The sequence below is a fragment of the Delphinus delphis genome, chromosome 15 (assembly GCF_949987515.2).
Source record: "Delphinus delphis chromosome 15, mDelDel1.2, whole genome shotgun sequence".
Lineage (NCBI taxonomy): Eukaryota > Metazoa > Chordata > Mammalia > Artiodactyla > Delphinidae > Delphinus > Delphinus delphis.
Window position 1 is genome coordinate 81,507,860 of NC_082697.1, and position 18,816 is coordinate 81,526,675.

General features: G+C 46.7%; 1 protein-coding gene across 1 annotated transcript; it reads right to left on the reverse strand.

The window, feature by feature from the left end:
* Positions 1-8,418: 8,418 nt before the first annotated feature.
* ZSCAN21 (zinc finger and SCAN domain containing 21) lies at positions 8,419-18,149 on the reverse strand. The gene is made up of 5 exons (XM_060032383.1): positions 18,129-18,149; positions 17,508-17,678; positions 11,874-12,363; positions 11,388-11,580; positions 8,419-9,744 (listed from the first exon to the last, which is right to left on the reverse strand). Exons 3-5 carry the CDS (start codon positions 12,264-12,266, stop codon positions 8,909-8,911), a joined length of 1,422 nt encoding a protein of 473 aa, XP_059888366.1. The 5' UTR covers positions 12,267-12,363; positions 17,508-17,678; positions 18,129-18,149; the 3' UTR covers positions 8,419-8,908.
* Between the last annotated feature and the right edge of the window lie 667 nt (positions 18,150-18,816).

Here is an 18,816-nt window from a genome sequence, read left to right on the forward strand (position 1 = left end):
AAGCAATTTCATTCCTGATGCCCCCGCCCACCCCAAGTCACGCCTGTCCGAGCTCCAACTGAAATAATTTTGAGAGAGGATGTTAAGTTTCCAAGTAGAGGAAAAGCCTGGTTTTACCTGAACCCTGCAGCTGACAGGAACGTGAGCCACGGGGTGGTGGTGGAGAAGAACATCTTAACAAACCGTTCCTTTTTAATTAAAAGATTGTTTTTAAAAGCTCCCCAAAGACATTTCCTTTTTTTTTTCATTTTCATAAATTGTTTATAGAGCTTAAGGTGTTTTTCCACTTCAAAAAATAAAAAGAAAGCCCAGTCAGGTACATTATTTTTTTTTTAGTTTATTTTTTTACAACCTTGTCTTTATTTCTTTTTAACATCTTTATTGGAGTGTAATTGCTTTACAATGGTGTGCTAATTTCTGCCTTACAACAAAGTGAATCAGCTACACATACACACACATCCCCAGGTACATTATTTAAAATATATCAATAATGAAGAACTGAAGAGTTTTTAAATGAGTCCAAATTCCCATGGACCATTTTCTGCATACGCAGATAAACATGGTCGCCAGAGTGGTTTCTCAGGAATGACAGAGGACTCTTAGTCCCTTCATCCACAGCACAGTTTCCCTTGTGTATCCCCTCCTCTGGTTGCTGAGAGCGTCAACTTCCCAGTCAGCCAATCCCCAAACGCGGGCCTTGTTCTGGCTGCGCTGCTGCCCACCAACTCCTCACCCTCCACGTCTCTCCCTATCCTGCCTGGCCCATTCCTGGGACTTCTGCATTGGCCTAGGCCGTCTCTGACTTGTTCCCAGACTTTGGCACCAGCCTTACAGTAGGTCTCTTCGCTCCCAAAGTCCCCTCCAACCATTTGTCCTGCTAAGAGTGAGTCATCGCTCCTAAATGCTAACTGGCTGACAGCCTGTCCAAGCCTTCCAGGGGCCCCTTCTCAGCCCCCAGGTTGAAGTCCAAATTCTTCATCATGACACAGGGCTTTTCACTTCCTGGCCCTGCCTACTTCCCCGTCCCCCCTCCTAGCACCCCTCTCACCCCAGCACCCACCCTCCTGCCCTCCCATACACACTATACTGGAGCGATGCACAACTACAGTGACGGCGGCGCAGACGCTATTTAATGCCCCAGTGCCTTTGCACATGCTAATGCCCTTCCCTGCCTCGTCCACCTAACAAACTCCTATTCATCTTTGAAAACCTCCTCGTATGTGAGCTTCACCTTGTCCGTGGGGTGTTTCCAGGGCGTGGGGGGCGGCACCTTCCGCCCCCACCGAGTACATCATTTCCTTGAGCTGCCTCTGCATCTTGTACACGTGTTCATTACTGTGCTCATCTCCCCCCTCCTCCATCTTTTACTTGTTTGCTCATACCTCTGACTCCCTCACTATGGTGGGGGGTTTTCCTATGTTTTCACACTTTTCTACCATAAATAAGTATGGCGTTCATAATCAGAAAGAAATATACCAAGAAAAAGAGAAAAGTAGTAAGAAGGAACAGCCACGGAGCACTTACTATGTGTCAGGCATTGTTCTAAGCATTTTAGCTGGTAACTCATTTGATCCTTGTAGCCATCCTGCAAGGTAGGTACTATTATTGCCCCCATTTTTATTCCCTTTTCTTCAGGAAAGAAGAAAGGAAGGAGAGGAGGGAGAGGAGTTCTCCAGGCGCAATAAATGGTGCAGTGAGACTCAGAGGCTTCGGAGCCCAAAGCCCGGGCTTGCCCTCCCTCATCACAGTCTCCCCAGACCTCCTCTCACTGATCCTTGAAGCCCTTCGCCAGCAGCTCAGCGAGTGCCATGGGGGGCACAGAGGCGAACCACCCATTGCTCTGCACTAAGGAGGCGCCAGCCTAATGAGAGCCAGAGTGAGACCCCAGGAGAGGCTGGTGACCATCATGACAGCTGCCCTTTACTGGCCGCTCACCTACACGCCAGCATGGACCGTCTTCAGTACAGTCAGTATTATTGTCACACAGTCATACGTGCTGTTAGTCCTATTAACATCCCCCCCCCCTTTTTTTTTTTTTTTGCGGTACACAGGCCTCTCACTGCTGTGGCCTCTCCTGTTGCGGAGCACAGGCTCCGGACGCACAGGCTCAGTGGCCATGGCTCATGGGCCCAGCTGCTCCGCGGCATGTGGGATCCTCCCGGACCGGGGCACGAACCCGTGTGCCCTGCTTCGGCAGGCGGACTCTCAACGACTGCGCCACCAGGGAAGCCCAACACCCCCCTTTTTACAGATGAGAAAACCTAGACACACAGTGCAGTGGAGCAGGGGTTCAAACCCAGGCAGTCTGGCTCCAGAGCTTGGGCTCTTGATTACACCACGGTACTCTCTCTTTACAAATGAAACGGGGGAATCAAAAGAAGCTAGCTTGTGTTCCCCATGGGGAGGGGTGAGGCACATGGTGGTCACGAAAGGCTTCATTGAGGAAACGGCATTAAAGCTGAGTTGAGAACGTGGGTTGGTAAATACAGACAACCCTTCCTCTTTTAGTCACCAGGGTGTGACCTCTCCTTCCCTCAAGACTCCAGCATATTCCCCTGGATACCGCCCCAGACTATCTCGACATTGCAGTCACCGCCACCTTCATGCCCAGAAATTTCTGTGCTGCGTGTTGTTCTGTGCGGCACGATACTTAAGGCCAGGGGCAGGCAGGCATCGTCTAGACAAGACTGTCCAGAACCATGAAATACCACTGCCACCTCCCCCCACCTGCCCCCATCTGCCTTGTCACAGTGTGGACGCCAGGTGAAAAGTTCCAGTGAAAAGAAAGTTTATGTCGTCTCTTCTGCAGGAAGAAGCTGATGCACCATCAGAATCATAAAGAGTAGCAAGTGACAAAAAGGTTGCTTTTAAAGCTACTAACATTACCTGTCATGTACCCCAAATTAAACACAGAATTTCTTAGTAATACTTATCTGCTCTAATTACACCATGGAAACACCGAACCCCAGCAGCTGCACGATTCCCTGGGGGTAGCCCCGCCCCATTTTCTTCATGTCTCACACCTATCCAGGAACTGTCACGCTGCCCTGTCACAGATTTCCGTCACTGACTCCACGATCTGCCATTAAGGCTTCTCCACACACCAGCCACCCCAGGACCCACCAGCACCTTCTCTCAAGAGTGTGCCACATACTCTCTCCACCCTGCCTTTGCTGGTACTGTTCCCTGTTTGCAGTGTCCTTCCCTCCTTTCCCTGGTTGCTAAAATCCTAGTACGTTCATATCAGGGGAAAAGCATTCCAAGCAGAAGGAACAGCAGCTGCAAAGGGCTCTTGAAGAGGACCGTGTTTGCCACATCCCAGGAACAGCGAGAGGCATTGAAATCTAGAAAGGGTTGCATTCTGAAAGTCAGATCATCATTTGGGAGGGGGTTTTCTCACACAGAATTCTTTTTTTTTTGTGGTACGCAGGCCTCTCACTGTTGTGGACTCTCCTGCTGCGGAGCACAGGCTCCAGACGCGCAGGCTCAGCGGCCATGGCTCACGGGCCCAGCCGCTCCGCGGCATGTGGGATCCCCCCGGACTGGGGCACGAACCTGAGTCCCCTGCATCGGCAGGCGGACTCTCAGCCACTGCGCCACCAGGGAAGCACTTTTTAAAAATAAATTTATTTATTTTTGGCTGTGCTGGGTCCTCGCTGCTGAGCGGGGGCTCCTCTTCGTTGCCGTGTGCGGGCCTCTCATTGCGGTGGCTCCTGTGGTTGTGGAGTACAGGCTCTAGGCACACGGGCTTCAGTATCTGTGGCTCACGGGCTCTAGAGCACAGGCTCGGTAGTTGCGGCGCACGGGCTTAGTTGCTCCGCGGCATGTGGGATCCTCCCAGACCAGGGCTCGAACCCGTGTCCCCTGCATTGGCAGGCGGGTCTTCAACCACTGTGCCACCAGGGAAGCCCTCACACAGAAGTCTTGATCCTCAATCCAGTTGAAACTGATGGAAAATTTCCCTAGTTATTACATGCAAGGGTAACTGCTGGCATGAATCTTTTCATGTCTTTTCACATCTGACTCCCCAGTGCATCTTCTACTAAGCAGCAGCCTGTGTGGGCATCCATGGGTCTCCTCAGCATGAATCCTCCACTGCCTCACCAAGGCTGGCCCTTCGGCAAAGGCTCTGTATTTGTTTGCTTGAGTTTGTGTGTGTTTTTAAAAAACTTTATTGATAAATAATCCATACACCATATCGAGTGGTTTTTAGTATCGAGTTGTGTAACCGTCACAAATTGAGAACATTTCATCCCCCTAAAAAGAAACCCCATACCCTTTAGCAGTCACTCCCCACTTCCCCCTAGCTGCCCCAGCCCTAGACAACTGCCGGTCTACTTTCTGTCTCCATGGATTTGCCTACTGCGAACATTTCACATAACTGGACTCATAATTATATATGCGGCCTTTCGTGTTTAGCTTCTTTTGCTTAGTACAATGACGTCAAGTTTCATCTATGTATGTTGTAATGTGAATCTGCACTTCATCCTTTTTATGGCTAAATAATATTCCATTGTATGCATATACCACATTTTGTTTTTTCTTTCATCCACTGATGGAAACATTTGGGGTTTTTCTTCTTTTTGGCTATTATGAATAATGTTGCTTTGAACATTTGTATACAAGTTTTTTGTTTGTTTGTTTTTTGCGGTACGCGGGCCTCTCACTGTTGTGGCCTCTCCCGTTGCAGAGCACAGGCTCCAGACGCGCAGGCTCAGCAGCCATGGCTCACGGGCCTAGCTGCTCCGCAGCATGTGGGATCTTCCCGGACCGGGGCACGAACCTGTGTCCCCTGCATCGGCAGGCGGACTCTCAACCACTACGCCACCAGGGAAGCCCTGTATACAAGTTTTTGTGTAAATGTTTTCATTTCTCTTGGGTATATATCTAGGGTAGCAATTTCTCAAACACTCTGTTTAAACTTTTGAGGAAATGCCAGGCTGCCTTCCAAAGTGGTTGTCCCATTTTACATTCTCACCAGCAGCATATAAGCTTCTGATTTCTCTGCATCCTCAATACTTGATATTATCTTTTTTATTATAGCCATCCTAGTGGGTATGGTGTGGTCTCATTGTGGTTCTGATCTGCATTTCCCTCATAGCTATGTTGAGCACCTTTCCATGTACTTGTCCGTTTTTGTATCTTTTGTGGAGAAATGTCTATTTAGATCCTTTGCCTATCTTTTAATTGGTTGTCTTTTTTTTTTTTGCAGTACCCGGGCCTCTCACTGTTGTGGCCTCTCCCGTTGCGGAGCACAGGCTTCGGACGCGCAAGCTCAGCGGCCATGGCTCACGGGTCCAGCCGCTCCGCGGTATGTGGGATCTTCCCGGACCGGGGCACGAACCCATGTCCCCTGCATCGGCAGGCGGACTCTTAACCACTGCGCCACCAGGGAAGCCCTTGGTTGTCTCTTTTATTACTCAGTTGTAAAATATATTCAACATAAAAGTGCCTTATCATATATACATGATTTGCAAAAATGTTCTACCATTCTGTGAGTTGTCCTTTCACTTTCTTGACGGTGTCCTTGGAAGTACTTTGATGATGTCCAGTTTCTCTTATATTTCCTTTGGTTCTTTATGCTTTTGTTATCTGTATTAGGTTAGACAGAGAGGTGGAAGCATCGCTGTTCACATATACTGGGGGTAGGATTGCTGGATAAGATGCCCAGTTACATCTGAATTTATTTTTTTAGCATAAGAAGTATGTTCCAAATATACTGTTTACCTGGAATCTAAATGTGCTTTTATTTGCTAAATCTGGCAGCCCTAGCCAGGGGTCCAGTGTACATGTGTATCTGTGTGTGTCTAAATGTGTGTCCGTGTGTGACATATGGGGCAACACTCACAAGCATCTCCAGACCAAGCCAGCCTTGCAGCCCCCTGGGACAGTGTCCTTCCCAGCCCACCAGGGGTCCTCAGCCACTCTCTTGGAGCCAAGCAGGAACTGGTCTCCTAACCATGGGAGGGGGGAACTGGGACTGAGCAGAGGTCAGGTATACCAGCTTCCCCCATTTGTGATCTCATGTCTCTGAAGGTCCCCAGCAGACCTGAGCACTGGCTGCCTACAGAAGAACCAGCTCAATAATGCGTCTCTTACTGGCTTATTCCTCCTCTCTCTCTCCTTGCTTCCTCTGGTCATCTCCCTAAGTAACCTATCTGCCCCCATGCCCTGGTCCTGGGCTCTGTTTTAGAGGAACTCCAAACTATGACAGTTGGTAGTGGGAGTGCCCTAGAAATGGAGCCCTCGGGATGGGATTCTGGAGCGCGTCACTTGCTGGTCAGATGGTAAAAAAGGAGCCTGGTGATAAAGGTAACGGTGGCAACCCCTGGCGCTCTACCCCATGGCAGCTGCTACTGTTCCTACTAGTTCTGGCAAGAGATGAGGCACAGGCACCAGGGAAAGCATCAGCTTATGCAATAGTTCTATATAACCCAAGCATTACTGGGAGAGTGGCAGTTATAAGGGCTGCAGAGTTTCTCTCTCTCAAGCTTTGAAGAAAGGAAATGATAGACTTGGGTCAGCCAACTACCAGTTCAGGGCCTGTTGTGACAGCCGGAAGTCCTCCATGGCAGCGTTGGAGGAGAACCGCACCTTGTGTACTGAGAGCAGACTGGCCTGAAAACCAGGCGCAGGATTTAACTGTCAGGGTGGCAGAACTGCAAAGGTGGCTAAATGAAAAGCCTCACCAAGTCACTGATGCCAAAATTCCAGGCCCTGATCGGGAAAGACTGGGATCCTGATGTATGTGACACTTGGGTAGGTGTGCCTGAGCACCTGGAACCCTAAATTCCCAAGCCCTCTGGCCTAACAAAAGCACCTCCCTTCCCCCTTGATACAGGAAAGGAGCCTCTTTTTGCCTGGAAACCATGCAAAAATCTCACCTGAGGCAGATGCCTCTCAAGATAATGCTCATTCTCCTCAAGATCCGTCCCCGCCTTCCCCAATACATACAGACTGCGATACCGTGATTTATAACAACACGATTTAGTCATTCAGGCGACCTGAGCAGGTCCAGAAGTCCCAAGGTGTGTAAGCAGGAGGCTCAGGCCTCACGTTTCCTACCTTTGCTGACCTGCTGCCTCCCTCTGCTCACACCTGTGGATTCACTCCCCTTTGACTTGGTGGAAGGAACAAGGAGGGTTTGTGTTTCACAGAGGGATCAGCTCAATATTTTGGTGTGTGAACCAAAAATGTGCTGATTCACACGGCCTTGTTCAGGAGTGGCCCTAAAGGCCAGAGTGAGGGGAAGGAATCTGGTGGGCAGAGCTGTGAGCAGTCTATCTGGCACCAACTTTCCATGGAGGGAGAAGTGGCCTCCCGGGCTGTGACTTGTCTAGACAAGGGGTCTGCAAAGAATAAGGCTGAAAGCCTGGAGACAAGGAGACCACAGGAAGACTTCAGCTCGCAGATGGACCAATGGGAGCTGAAAGGAAGTATGTGGACCTTTGCGTCACAGTAACACCCATCAGAAACTACCACTGCAGAGTCAGGAAGGTGAGTGGCAGGACAGATGGGGGGCCCAGTCCACTCTCAGCAGAGGAGGACGAGGGCTCAGCAGGCTCAGCCTTCATCTGGAGCAGTTTCGGAGGGGGCCCTACAGAGAGCCAGCTGCTACCTAATCACTAAATTCTCTGCGGCCTCCGGGACGGTTAATATACAAACAGGATGGCTCACACGAAACGTCCAGTCAAAGGAGCTGGCAGGGACGTCCAGATCGTCGGCAGGCCACCAGAACAGTAAGAACCCTTCAGATTTCAAGCACTATTGATTCTTTTTCAGTAATGACCCCCCCCCCCACCGCCCTAATATTTTGGCTGCTGCACAGACTCATTACCTGTAGTTTAATCTGATCCCAGGATGGCATACGAGGCAGTTTCCAGCGATCAGAACTGGTACTAGACATGACACTTTCTTGCTGTCCCCAATCCTGGCATGTCAGGTTTGCGTGACCACTAGGGCTGCAGCAGCAGACAAAGAGATATTTCAGTGACTACTAATAAGAGGTGGAAAAAACTCACAATATGAAGATAAGCAAATGATAGGAGCGAAGAGTGAAGTTGTTGGGTTTCCAGGTAACAGGAGGACCAACTGGCCAAAAGCCATACCTTAAATCAAAGAGTTTGCAGTCACAGGGAAAAAAACAGGATGGATTTAAGGTAATCATATTGTGTATTATTGGCTTCTGGAATTTAGTAGGAAGCTTCTCAAGGAGTCAGATTTTCACAGACTTCGGCAGAGACACGAGTATACATGCCCCAAAAGCATGAGGCTGACAAAATGTTCCCAAATGCTGGAAAAACGTGTTCTGTATGCAGGAAAAGCACGATGAAGACTAAGCTGCAGCTACCCTGCACACCCTGCTGCAATTTCCTCACACACACACTCACAATCACTGAAAAGTTCTATTTACCCCAAATCCAAATTTTCCAAAAGCAAAACCAGTAGGAAGTTTCCTCTCTAGAATAGTGTTGAATAACTAACATACAATTTTTTAATAAAATAGTCCTGAGGCATCACAAGATGTTTTAAGTTTATTCTGAATCGGATTAAACTGTGTTCAACATGGCTCATTTCTTTACAAATCATAATTCTTGAATATATGTTAAAACAGTTAAACAGTTTTAATGTTTCCTTCTTAATTATACCAGATACACAGCACTTTAACTATACAAAAGGCAATGTCCACATGGTTTATGGGACTTGAAGTGCGGTGAGGGGACCCTGCTGCAGCCAGCGGGCAAGGTGAGGAACCCGCCGCGTCCCCGCCTGAGCTCTCACTGTCCCCTCGACGTCGAGTGAAACGAAATCTACCCCCGAGTTTACATTGCAATTACTGGGCTTTCTCCCTAGCATTCACGTTCTGAAGTTAAAAAAACAAAAACCATCAAGAGAGCATACCTGACAATTAAGGCCCTTCTCCCTCTGCAGTGTGGACTCTCTGATGTTTGGAAAGATTGGACTTACTACAGAAGGTTTTCCCACAATTATTACACCAATAGGGCTTTTCCCCGGTATGGATTCTATGGTGTTTATTAAAATTGGAGCTGTGGTTGAAGGCTTTCCCACACTCCTTACATTTATACGGCTTCTCTCCAGTGTGGAGTCTCTGGTGAGAACTAAGACCCGCGTGCTGACTAAAGCTCTTCCCACACTCGTTACACTGATACGGCTTCTCCCCAGTGTGTATTCGATAGTGTCGAATGAGGCTGCCTTTCCCGCTGAAGGCTTTGCCGCAATCTTTACACTGGTAAGGAGCCTCTTCAGTGTGCATTCGCTGATGTTTAAGGAGGTCCGAGCTCTGACCGAAGGCTTTTCCACACTTACAGTCATAGGGCCGGTCCACCAAGTGTGTTCTGTAGTGAAGGGTCAGGTTGGAGCTGTGGCTGAAAGCTTTCCCACATTTGGTGCACACATATGGTTTCTCCCCAGTGTGTGTTCTCCGGTGTTTAGTGAGATTTGAGCTATTACTAAAGGCTTTCCCACACTCAGCACATATGTAACGTCTCTCTGCTGGGGCAGGTTTAGTCATTACTTCTCTACCTTTTGAGGGACCTTTGTCTTGGAGAGGAATTTTTGTTCCTCTTCCCTTTTCCAGGTTAACCCACTGCCTTTCTAACCTGGCCTCACATTTGTTGGCAATAATCATGGGAATAGAATCCCTTCTGAATCCTTCTGCGTGAAATTCTTCAGAACTTTCCTGCTTATCTGTTGATTCCTCATTCTGGGTGTTCGACTTACGATCTGAAACAGTAAGTAGAATAAGGACATGTCAGTTGTTTCCTGTCCTGAGAAGAAACTGTTAAATGAGAAATAGAATCACCAGGTGACACTGATGGATTCTAAGGGGTAACCAAATATTGCTCTATGAAGTTACAGTATCACACTAATACAAATAAGTCATTATCAGATCTAGTTTACGATGCCAAACTTTCATGCAAGCCCCCTGCCAGAAGCTATCATGGTATGAGAAGTACATGGTGTTCTCTGCCAGGAGAACTTCGGGTATAGAGGGCAATTAGGCAAAACCAAGCATACTGAGACAGCAGCAAAGGAGATGGGTGATGCTCAGGTAGAAAGAAACAAGAAAGAAAGACTGTGGAAGGGTCAAAGTTGATAAAGGAAAATAAAAAGGATAATTAAGGGAGAAGAGGCTAGTGGCAAACTCACAAAATCCTTATTCTCACAAAAGCTGAATATAAAAGCAATAAAAGAGAACGTTTGGTCCACTTATAATCATTCTAGTCCCAGATCCTTACTAATTTGAATGACAGTACTTAACTCCCATGAGGGTTTAATTCTCATCATTTCACCTACATTGGCTATGTCTTGTCATTCTCTTAGTTATAAAGTAACTGTCAAAATCAGACTGAAGCAGTTTAGCTTTTTTAGAGCACTTCACGAGGCAGTCACACCTCTTAAAAGTCCACCTAGGGCTTCCCTGGTGGCGCAGTGGTTGAGAGTCCGCCTGCCGATGCAGGCGACACGGGTTCGTGCCCCCGTCTGGGAAGATCCCACATGCCACGGAGCGGCTGGGCCCATGAGCCATGGCCGCTGAGGCTGTGCGTCCGGAGCCTGTGCTCAGCAACGGGAGAGGCCACAACAGTGAGAGGCCCGTGTACCGCAAAAAAAAAAAAAAAAAAATCCACCTAACCATCCACATACACAGAAAAGGGGAGTAAGAGAAATTCACACTGAAAAATGGGCTCCCTTTGAGAACTGTCATCCCTCCGCAAGTCCAGAAGCCTCAGTCAACAAGGTACTTTCCTCTAAGCCACTTTCTCCTCGTCCCTGTCTCTCTCTCCACCCACCATCTATTTCCCTCCTCTGCTACCAGCTGCTTCTAGGCTCACCCCCTCCTCACTGTCCACTGCTGACTGAAGCAGCAGCTAAAATCCCTTTCAGTCCCTATGATGAGCAGTCACTTGGCTACACGTACAGATCTCCCTTCAAGTTGCCATGAACTATGTGTGGGAAGTAAATAACTTAAGAAAAGTTAAACATTTTAAATAGCTTAATGAGGCATAAGTTGAAAAAGAAATTACCAGGACCATTTCTGCATAATCCCGAACTGATCACAGCAGGTTCACTAAGTCATTAACAAATGAACCAGCACCACCTCTTACTGATTCATTCAAGCTGTCCTCGCTTCCATGAACAGTCCCCTTACTAAACTCACTTCAACTCTCCCTTTACGAGCGTGTCATCTGTTCCCACGCCAGGACTGACTGAGACACACCTGAGGGAGGAAAGGAACTCATTCTGCCTTGTCAGCCAGACCAGTTGAGTCAGCCTAGGGGGGCCACCTCACAACCAGGAATTAGGACGAGTGTTTCTTCAACCACAAAGGCCCGGGCACCGAGTGGGGGCCTGACAGATGGTCCTACCTTGAACCTTTCTCAGCTCTGGAGTGAAGTCCTCCTCTTCACCAGTCTCTTGGATGTAGAGGGGCCCCCAAGACTCATATTTGTAACTGGTCTCCACAGACCGTGGCTGCGGGCTGCTCAGGGATTCCTCCACTGTTCCTGAGGATGCCATCTTCTCCCACCACTGTTTCTGTTCACTGGGAGGCGGTGAGGCCTAGAGACAATTAGGAATGGCTGGGTCTGTGCACAGCTCACTTTAAGAACCAGAACAAAAGAAAACCTCAGGACAGCTATGTAGAACCTCTAGGAAAGAGAAAAGCATCCATCCCATTCAACTCCCAAGGGTAATTCCCTAATTCCATATAGGACAGCAGAAGAAAAATAGGAGGAAACATGGTCTAACTCAGCGGAAGGTCCATTCAGTTATTCTCAGTGTGTGAACAAACCCGCTCCTGCCTGGACTGCTACACTTCCGACCTCACAGAGTAAAAGGTCTCCCCAGCCTACCTGCTGTGCTGGCTCATCCAGCTCTCGCTCCAGATCTTCCAGGAGAGTGACGGCCTCTTCAGCGCTCTCCGGGCAGTGCTCCTGCACCCAGGCCTGGAGCTCCTGGGGCAGGATGGTCAGGAACTGCTCCAGCACCAGCAGCTCCAGGATCTGCTCCTTGGTGTGAATCTCAGGCCGCAGCCACTCACAGCAGAGCACCCGGAGCTGGCTGAGGGCCTCCCGAGGGCCAGGGGTGTCATGGTACCCAAACTGCCTGAAGCGCTGGCGGAATGTCTCCAAGCTGGGAAGGCGCTTCCCTTTCTCCTCCTCCTCGACCTTCACAATCACAGGCCCCTGCTCTTGTGGAGTTCTAGGGCCCAGAACTGTGGCCATGCCCAGTACCTTGGTCATCATATAGGTACTCCAGAAACAGTGTCACTAAAATGGGGCTCTGTGTAGCAGGAGTACTGGTTCCTTTGGGTTTCTGGTTCTTTAGGGCTACACGTTAAACCTATGAAAATATGGTTACCATAAAATTACCAAAAGAAAAAGTATGTATGCTTTTTGGTCTTTATAGCCACACCTTTAGCACAGGAAATTGTGGAAATTATGGCCATCGTAAAACTACCATATAACAATGACTGTCAAATATCTTTCTGGAGTCAGCTCAGGATATCCTATTTTGATTTGACTTTGCCTCCACTCTCTGAAAAAGTGCACTGTGGCTCAACCCCGCTCCTGCATATATGTCTGAAGAAAACGAAAACACTAATTCAAAAATATACATGCACCCCAATGTTCATAGCAGCATTATTTACAATTACCAAAATATGAAAGCAATCTAAGTGTCCATCAACAGATAAACAGATAAAGAAGATGTGGGGTGTGTACGTGTACACACACACACACACACAAAATGGTATACTAGTCAGCCATAAAAAAGAGTGAAATTTTGCCATCTGCGACAACATGGATGGACTTGGAGGATATTACGTTTAGTGAAAAGTCAGAAAGAGAAAGACAAATACTGTATATTGTCACTTATATGCAAAACCTAAAAAAAAAAAACTAGTGAATATAATAAAAAAGAAACAGACTCACAGATACAGAGAACAAACCAGTGGTTACCAGTGGGGTGAGAGAATGGGGGAGGGGCGATATAGGGCTGGAAATTAAGAGGTACAATCCACTATGTATAAAAGAAATAAGCTACACGGATATACTGTACAGCAGAGGGAATATAGCCAATATTTTATAATAACTATAAGTGGAGTATAATCTTTAAAAATTGTGAATCACTATGTTGTACACTTGTAACTTATATAATATTGCACATCAACTATACCTCGATTTGGGAAAAAAAAAAAAAAGCACTGTGGTGTAAGCTTAAAACTAAATTTAAATTACCTTTGCTCCAAAAATTGTTTCAGAATCTTACAATTCCTGAGATCTCAACAGACCATCTACTGGCCAAATGAAGTCTGTCTAAACCTACAACTTTTAGCTTCAGGATTAAAAATTTACTAGTCAAATGACAGGCTAGTTAGCATAACCAGGAATCATGTTAGAAGCCTGGAATTAATTAGCATATTTTTAAATGATTGAGCATAGTTAGTGATATAATTTGAGCTTCACTTGACCCATTTTAAGCAGGGCATACTCTTGTTTTAAAATGCCATTTATGTTTAGCTTTCACAGAAAGACCAGTGGAATGACAAGAGATTAGACTAAAAGTAACCTACGTTCTTTCAGAGGTATTTCTTTTGATGAGACACATACTGCTGAGAGGAAACTGAAGGGAAAAATTAAACCACAATAGACAATACAAAAGATGTTTAAGAGTATTTTTTCTTTTAAATTTTAAATATTATATATATCTGTCAGCTGATACATTAGAATACTGAAAACATCTATAGTAAATATAATTACTTCCATTTTCTTCATATACCAAAAAAGTGAAATCCACTCACTCAACATTTGCTGAATACCTGCCATGGGCTCGATGCTAGGACTGCAGGGATGCCTAAAACAGATACACGCCTACTCACACAGCTTTCAAGTTGTGGGGGAGATGGAAAAGAAGTGAGTAAACAGACAACAGAATCAGTCTATCATTCTTGGCATTCATTAAATATAGTACTCTGAAAGAAAACTACGTAAGTTAATTAATCTTACACACTTGTGACTGGCCTTCCTGATGAGCATGTTTTCAAACTCTAAGCAGCACCTTTCCTGTCACATAGGTGTTCCCATACTGAATTTGAATAATCTAGACCAAGAAAACTCCAGCAGTCTCAAGAAAGAGCCAAACACATAAAAAATCTATGTGGGTGTTCATTACATGAAATTATATTGATAACAATGGTAGAGAACATAAAAAGGATGTATAAATGGCTTATAAAAGCTGAAGACGAGGGAACAGGAGTTGCAGATAATCTAAAGCTAAGGCATTTAAAAAGTTGAGTATGCTAATTTCTAACATGCGTGTCAATCTCCATGGATCTGGCTTGAGAGCACTTGAAATATCATCTTGCACACACACTCATAATATACACACAATCACAATGAAGGAAAAAGATAAAAACACAAACAGTGATATTTCTGGGTTACAGAATTACGAATGATTTCAATTTTTTAAAGTCTTTTTTTTATTTCCTACATTTTCTATAATGGGTATTATTACTTTTGTAGCCAGAAAATCATAAAATCTCCAAAGGAATCATAAGCAGTTTTTAATAAATAAAATAGATTTTACTTCTAATGCCCAAATTCCATGCCCTTCAAAAAAAGAAACCCAGAAAAACAAACAAGCAGCAATTCCAGCCCATGCAGGACCTTCCAAAAAAGGTACATTTATGTTACAGCTTTTATATCAGATGTTTAGTTTCACACATTTAGTAAATATGTATTAAAAACATGTATTTTATATGACTCTTCCCCTTTATTTTTGTAATCAATTTTGGTAATTAAAAAAATATAGGAAGTGGGGTTCTAGGAATAAAACCTCAATACGTAACCTTGCTTTTACGAGAAAGTCAATAATTATCAGCTGCTAATTAGTTCAGAACTCTTGGGATGCTAGCTGGGACTCCCCTCTACTGTACCCAAATTCTGAAGCATCCTATGAGGTGCCAACAGGTATTCCAACACAGTGGACCAGCATCAGCACTGAACACTCGTTTATGCTATCCTCTGCACCCAGTACACTACTGAAAGCTCCCAAGTTCAGAATTACTTGAAAACTGAGCGGGGGGTGGGGGGGTGGGAAGCACTGTCATCTAGTCTCTTAAAATAAAGGCATTAGCACCAAAGGCTAAAATAACCTAAATATAGATGTAGTAGCGCTGGGAGCATTCCTTAGAAATCCTTTCAAGTGGACCTCCTAAGTGTTGGAATAACTTTGTAACATAACTGGTTACAAAATTTCCCATTCTCTTCATAGGAGGGCACCCCAAGAACAGGAAAGACTGCTCAGCTTCTGGGATCCAGCCTGGGAAACTCTGCAAGACACTAGGAGTTATAACCCAGCACAGGAGGCATTAAACAGTGAGTGTCCTGTATCATGTTCACATGGGATCTGTTCCCAGAAGTTGGCGAGTTCAAACTCACAGATGCCACTATATCACACAATCGCCTTTGCAAAACACATACACAGTCATAATTAAAGAAGAAAGTTTCCCTAGATGTTGCTGCTGGGCAACTGGCTGGGCTGGCTCAATAGCTCAGTGGTTTATTCTAGCACACCAGTTTTGCAGTGCCCACAATTCAAATTCACGCCTCAGCAAGGCCACAGACAAGTGGAGGGCTGGGTGCTTGAAGCCTTCTTCCTAACTGTACTCACTCTCTTTGGAGAGTTCATCCAGTCACGTGGCTTTAAGTACCATCTATATACTCAACAGCCGCCAATTTATCTGCAGCCTGGACCTCTCTTCTGAACTCCAGACTCACATAACAAACTACCCACTTGACGTTGCCACCAGCATGTCCAGTGGCATCTCAAGTTTAACACGCCTGAAACTGTACTTCCCATCTTTCACCCAAAGCTGCTCATCTTAGTTAATGGCAACTCCACCATTTTTTCCGGACCAAAAAAACCTGGGGACCCAATTCCTCCTTCACAGAATGCACACAACTCATGAGCAAATCTCTACAACTAAGAGATTCAGAGTTCGCTACCTCCAGCACTTGTGTCCCACCAGTCCATCATCTGTTGCCTGTTAAATACAACTCAGATCACATCATTCCTCTGCTCACACCTTTCAAGGCTTTGTGTGTCATACAGATTAAAAGCCAAAATCATCACAAGGCCAACAAGGTCTCAAAGATTTCAGCCCCTGTTGCCTCTCAGATCTCCTTGTCTCTTGTCTGCCTCTAGCAAAGCCAGTATTGGTCATGACCACACTGGTCATGTAGAGTTTGTCTAAAGGTTCATTTAGGGATGCCCTCAAGGTCTTAGCTTTCGAATTTTTAATAAGGTGCTTATAAAATAAAAAAGCATGTGAATAGAAAACAGAGGCTTCATTACTCACACTGTCTTCATCCACAGTGAACTATTTTAAGCTCGCTAGAATGTTTAGCACGAGAGGCCCATCAAGGAAAAGTTCACGGTCTACTACAAGCAGAGGCCTTTGTTCTGTTCCGAGGTTTTTTCCCCCTCTTTTATGCCGATTTCCCAAAGCTTATATGCCCTTATCAAAGTGCCCCAAATCCATTCTAGAACAAGATGAGGCATAAATAAACCAAATTATTACAGTCTAACAATTTAACACGACTTACCAATTAATGCTAGAATGCTTCTGACATACTCATTCTGTACCCGAAAACTCCTACGCAGGCAAACTTGATAATTCATGAGGCACAGATTTCTACTGCTGGACAGTTCTAATTGTTACAGGTTTTCTTTAAACTGCGCCAAATTCTGCATCACTTTTTATCTTCTTTCTTCACTGATCCTAGTTTGGTCCTAGACCAAAACTTACTTTCTCCGTTGTAGGCTTCCAATACCTGAAAGCAGTTCTCTTTTCTTCACAGTTCTTTCAATTGCTCCTTATATAAGAAGTTTCCAAGTACCTCACTCACCAGATCACCTTTCTCTTGACAAACTATTTATAAATAAATGGTCCTCTAAAAATGTGTTTCCAAACTGGAGCAGATCCCTGTTACGTGCTTTCTAACCTGAACAAAGCCCTCCCTATTCCCTCCCTTGGAACAGATACTACCCAGGACTTCTGAGGCCCAGTTTCTCACACGAGGTCCCCAACCCCCTCGGGCGAATTCTTATCAATTAGCCTTTAAATCGGACCGCCTACCGAGAGGCAGGGAAAAAGAGAAAGCAGCCCCGCTCAGACTGACGGGCCGTTCGGCTCAGGGAGCGCAGAGAAAAACTGCTCTGGAACACGAAAGAAACCAACTTTCACCTTTTTAAACCCCTGGGGGTGTGCGCGGTGTGGGGGCGGGGGGAATGCTTTCAAGGGAGCAAACGCCTCCGCCGTCTGGGGCTGGGCAGGGACTGGGGGCTCCTCCCACCACCCTCCCAGGACCGGTCTGGGGAGTCCCCACAGGCCACAGCTGCCTAACCCACCCGTATCTCCCCGCACCCTTCGGCGGACACTCCCGCTTCCGCCCGCCACGCGAACCGGGGACCGGGAGGCTTACCGTGAGTAAAATCCACTGGGGCCGCTAGAACACCTCGACGCGCACCACCGCCGACGCAGCCGGAAGTGCGTCATAGCCCCGCCCACGGAGAGCTGTGCGGGGCCGCAGAGGCCCCTCTAGGAAGTTGGGAGGTCTTTTTTTGGCATCTCGGTGTCTCGGGTACTCGGGAGGCTGAGGAGCGAAAGTGACTAGTGGAGGCGGCCTCGCAACGTGAACAGGCGGGGACCTCTTTCCCATTCCTTCTTTTTTTTAACCAAGGAGGGGTCGACCAGATGAAGTCTTGGCGGTTTTCGCACCCCGCCCCCGACGCCCCGGGCCAAGGGGAGGCGTGGGCTCGGCGCGGCGGCCTTGGTCCTCCTCGTGGACTTCAGAGGCCGGTTCCCCTGTGACCCTCAGGCCGGTCACCGCGTGAGAACTCGGTCCCCATTTATGGACAGAGCCCCACGCTTAGCCCACGAAGCCCGAGATTCAGTTATCACACTCAGATGCCCGGCGGCATCCACCTGAAGTAGCTGTGCCCTTGGGGCTTTGCGGGTTCGAAACTTCCTGGGCAGAAGTCTCTGAGGCCGCCTTCCAGAAGCTCCTGATGCTGCAGGACTTTGTACAGAGGTCCTTGCCTACCTTTTCCCCCGCCGCTGTTGCTCAACTGCAGGTTACGGGACTGTAGATTCTCAATGTTTTCGATCTCAGCCCCACCCCATCTGGCCCTCACTGAGTTTGCTTTTGGCTGGTCCCTCAAAAGGCACACATGTTGAGGGACAGCAACGTGCCTGCGCAGGGAATACCGTGTCTGAATGCACCATAAATTTGTAGAGATGAGACGTTTTTCCCTGATGTTTTCTATGATCATTTAAATTAAAAAACAAAATTCAAAGACATACAAAAGATCAACAGTGAATCCCCTATGTACCAACTGACCAGTTTCAACAGTTATCACACAGTCAGTCTTGTTTCGTTCATTCCCCCACGCACTGGTCAGACGTCTAAGATGGGCCCCTTCTGGGTGGCAAACGTTAAGAGGAGTGTTCAAAACCCAGTGATCATCCAGAAATGATGAAATCATCAGGAGGTGTGAGCCCTGAACACCATGCCATTCCACCTAGGAGAATCTGGAGAATTTTTCTTACCTTAGGTAGGAGAGGACAAGGGGAGAATGAGAGACAAAGCAGTCTTAGTTTTCAAATTTGTGAAGTGTCATCACTTGAAAATGAAGTTTGTCTTCTGGGGCCCAGAGGACAGAACTAAGAGCAATGAATGGAAATGAAAGAAAAGTTCAATACAAGGAAGGACTTTCTAAGAGAGTTGCTCA

Bases quoted from the DNA above. Each gene is read 5' to 3' on its own strand.
- ZSCAN21 (XM_060032383.1), bottom strand. From the start codon at position 12,266: ATGATGACCAAGGTACTGGGCATGGCCACAGTTCTGGGCCCTAGAACT. The intron at 11,581-11,873 runs GTAGGCTGGGGA...AATTGTCTCTAG, and splicing joins TGGATGAGCCAGCACAGCAG to GCCTCACCGCCTCCCAGTGA. The intron at 9,745-11,387 runs GTAGGACCATCT...TTACTGTTTCAG, and splicing joins AGAGCTGAGAAAGGTTCAAG to ATCGTAAGTCGAACACCCAG.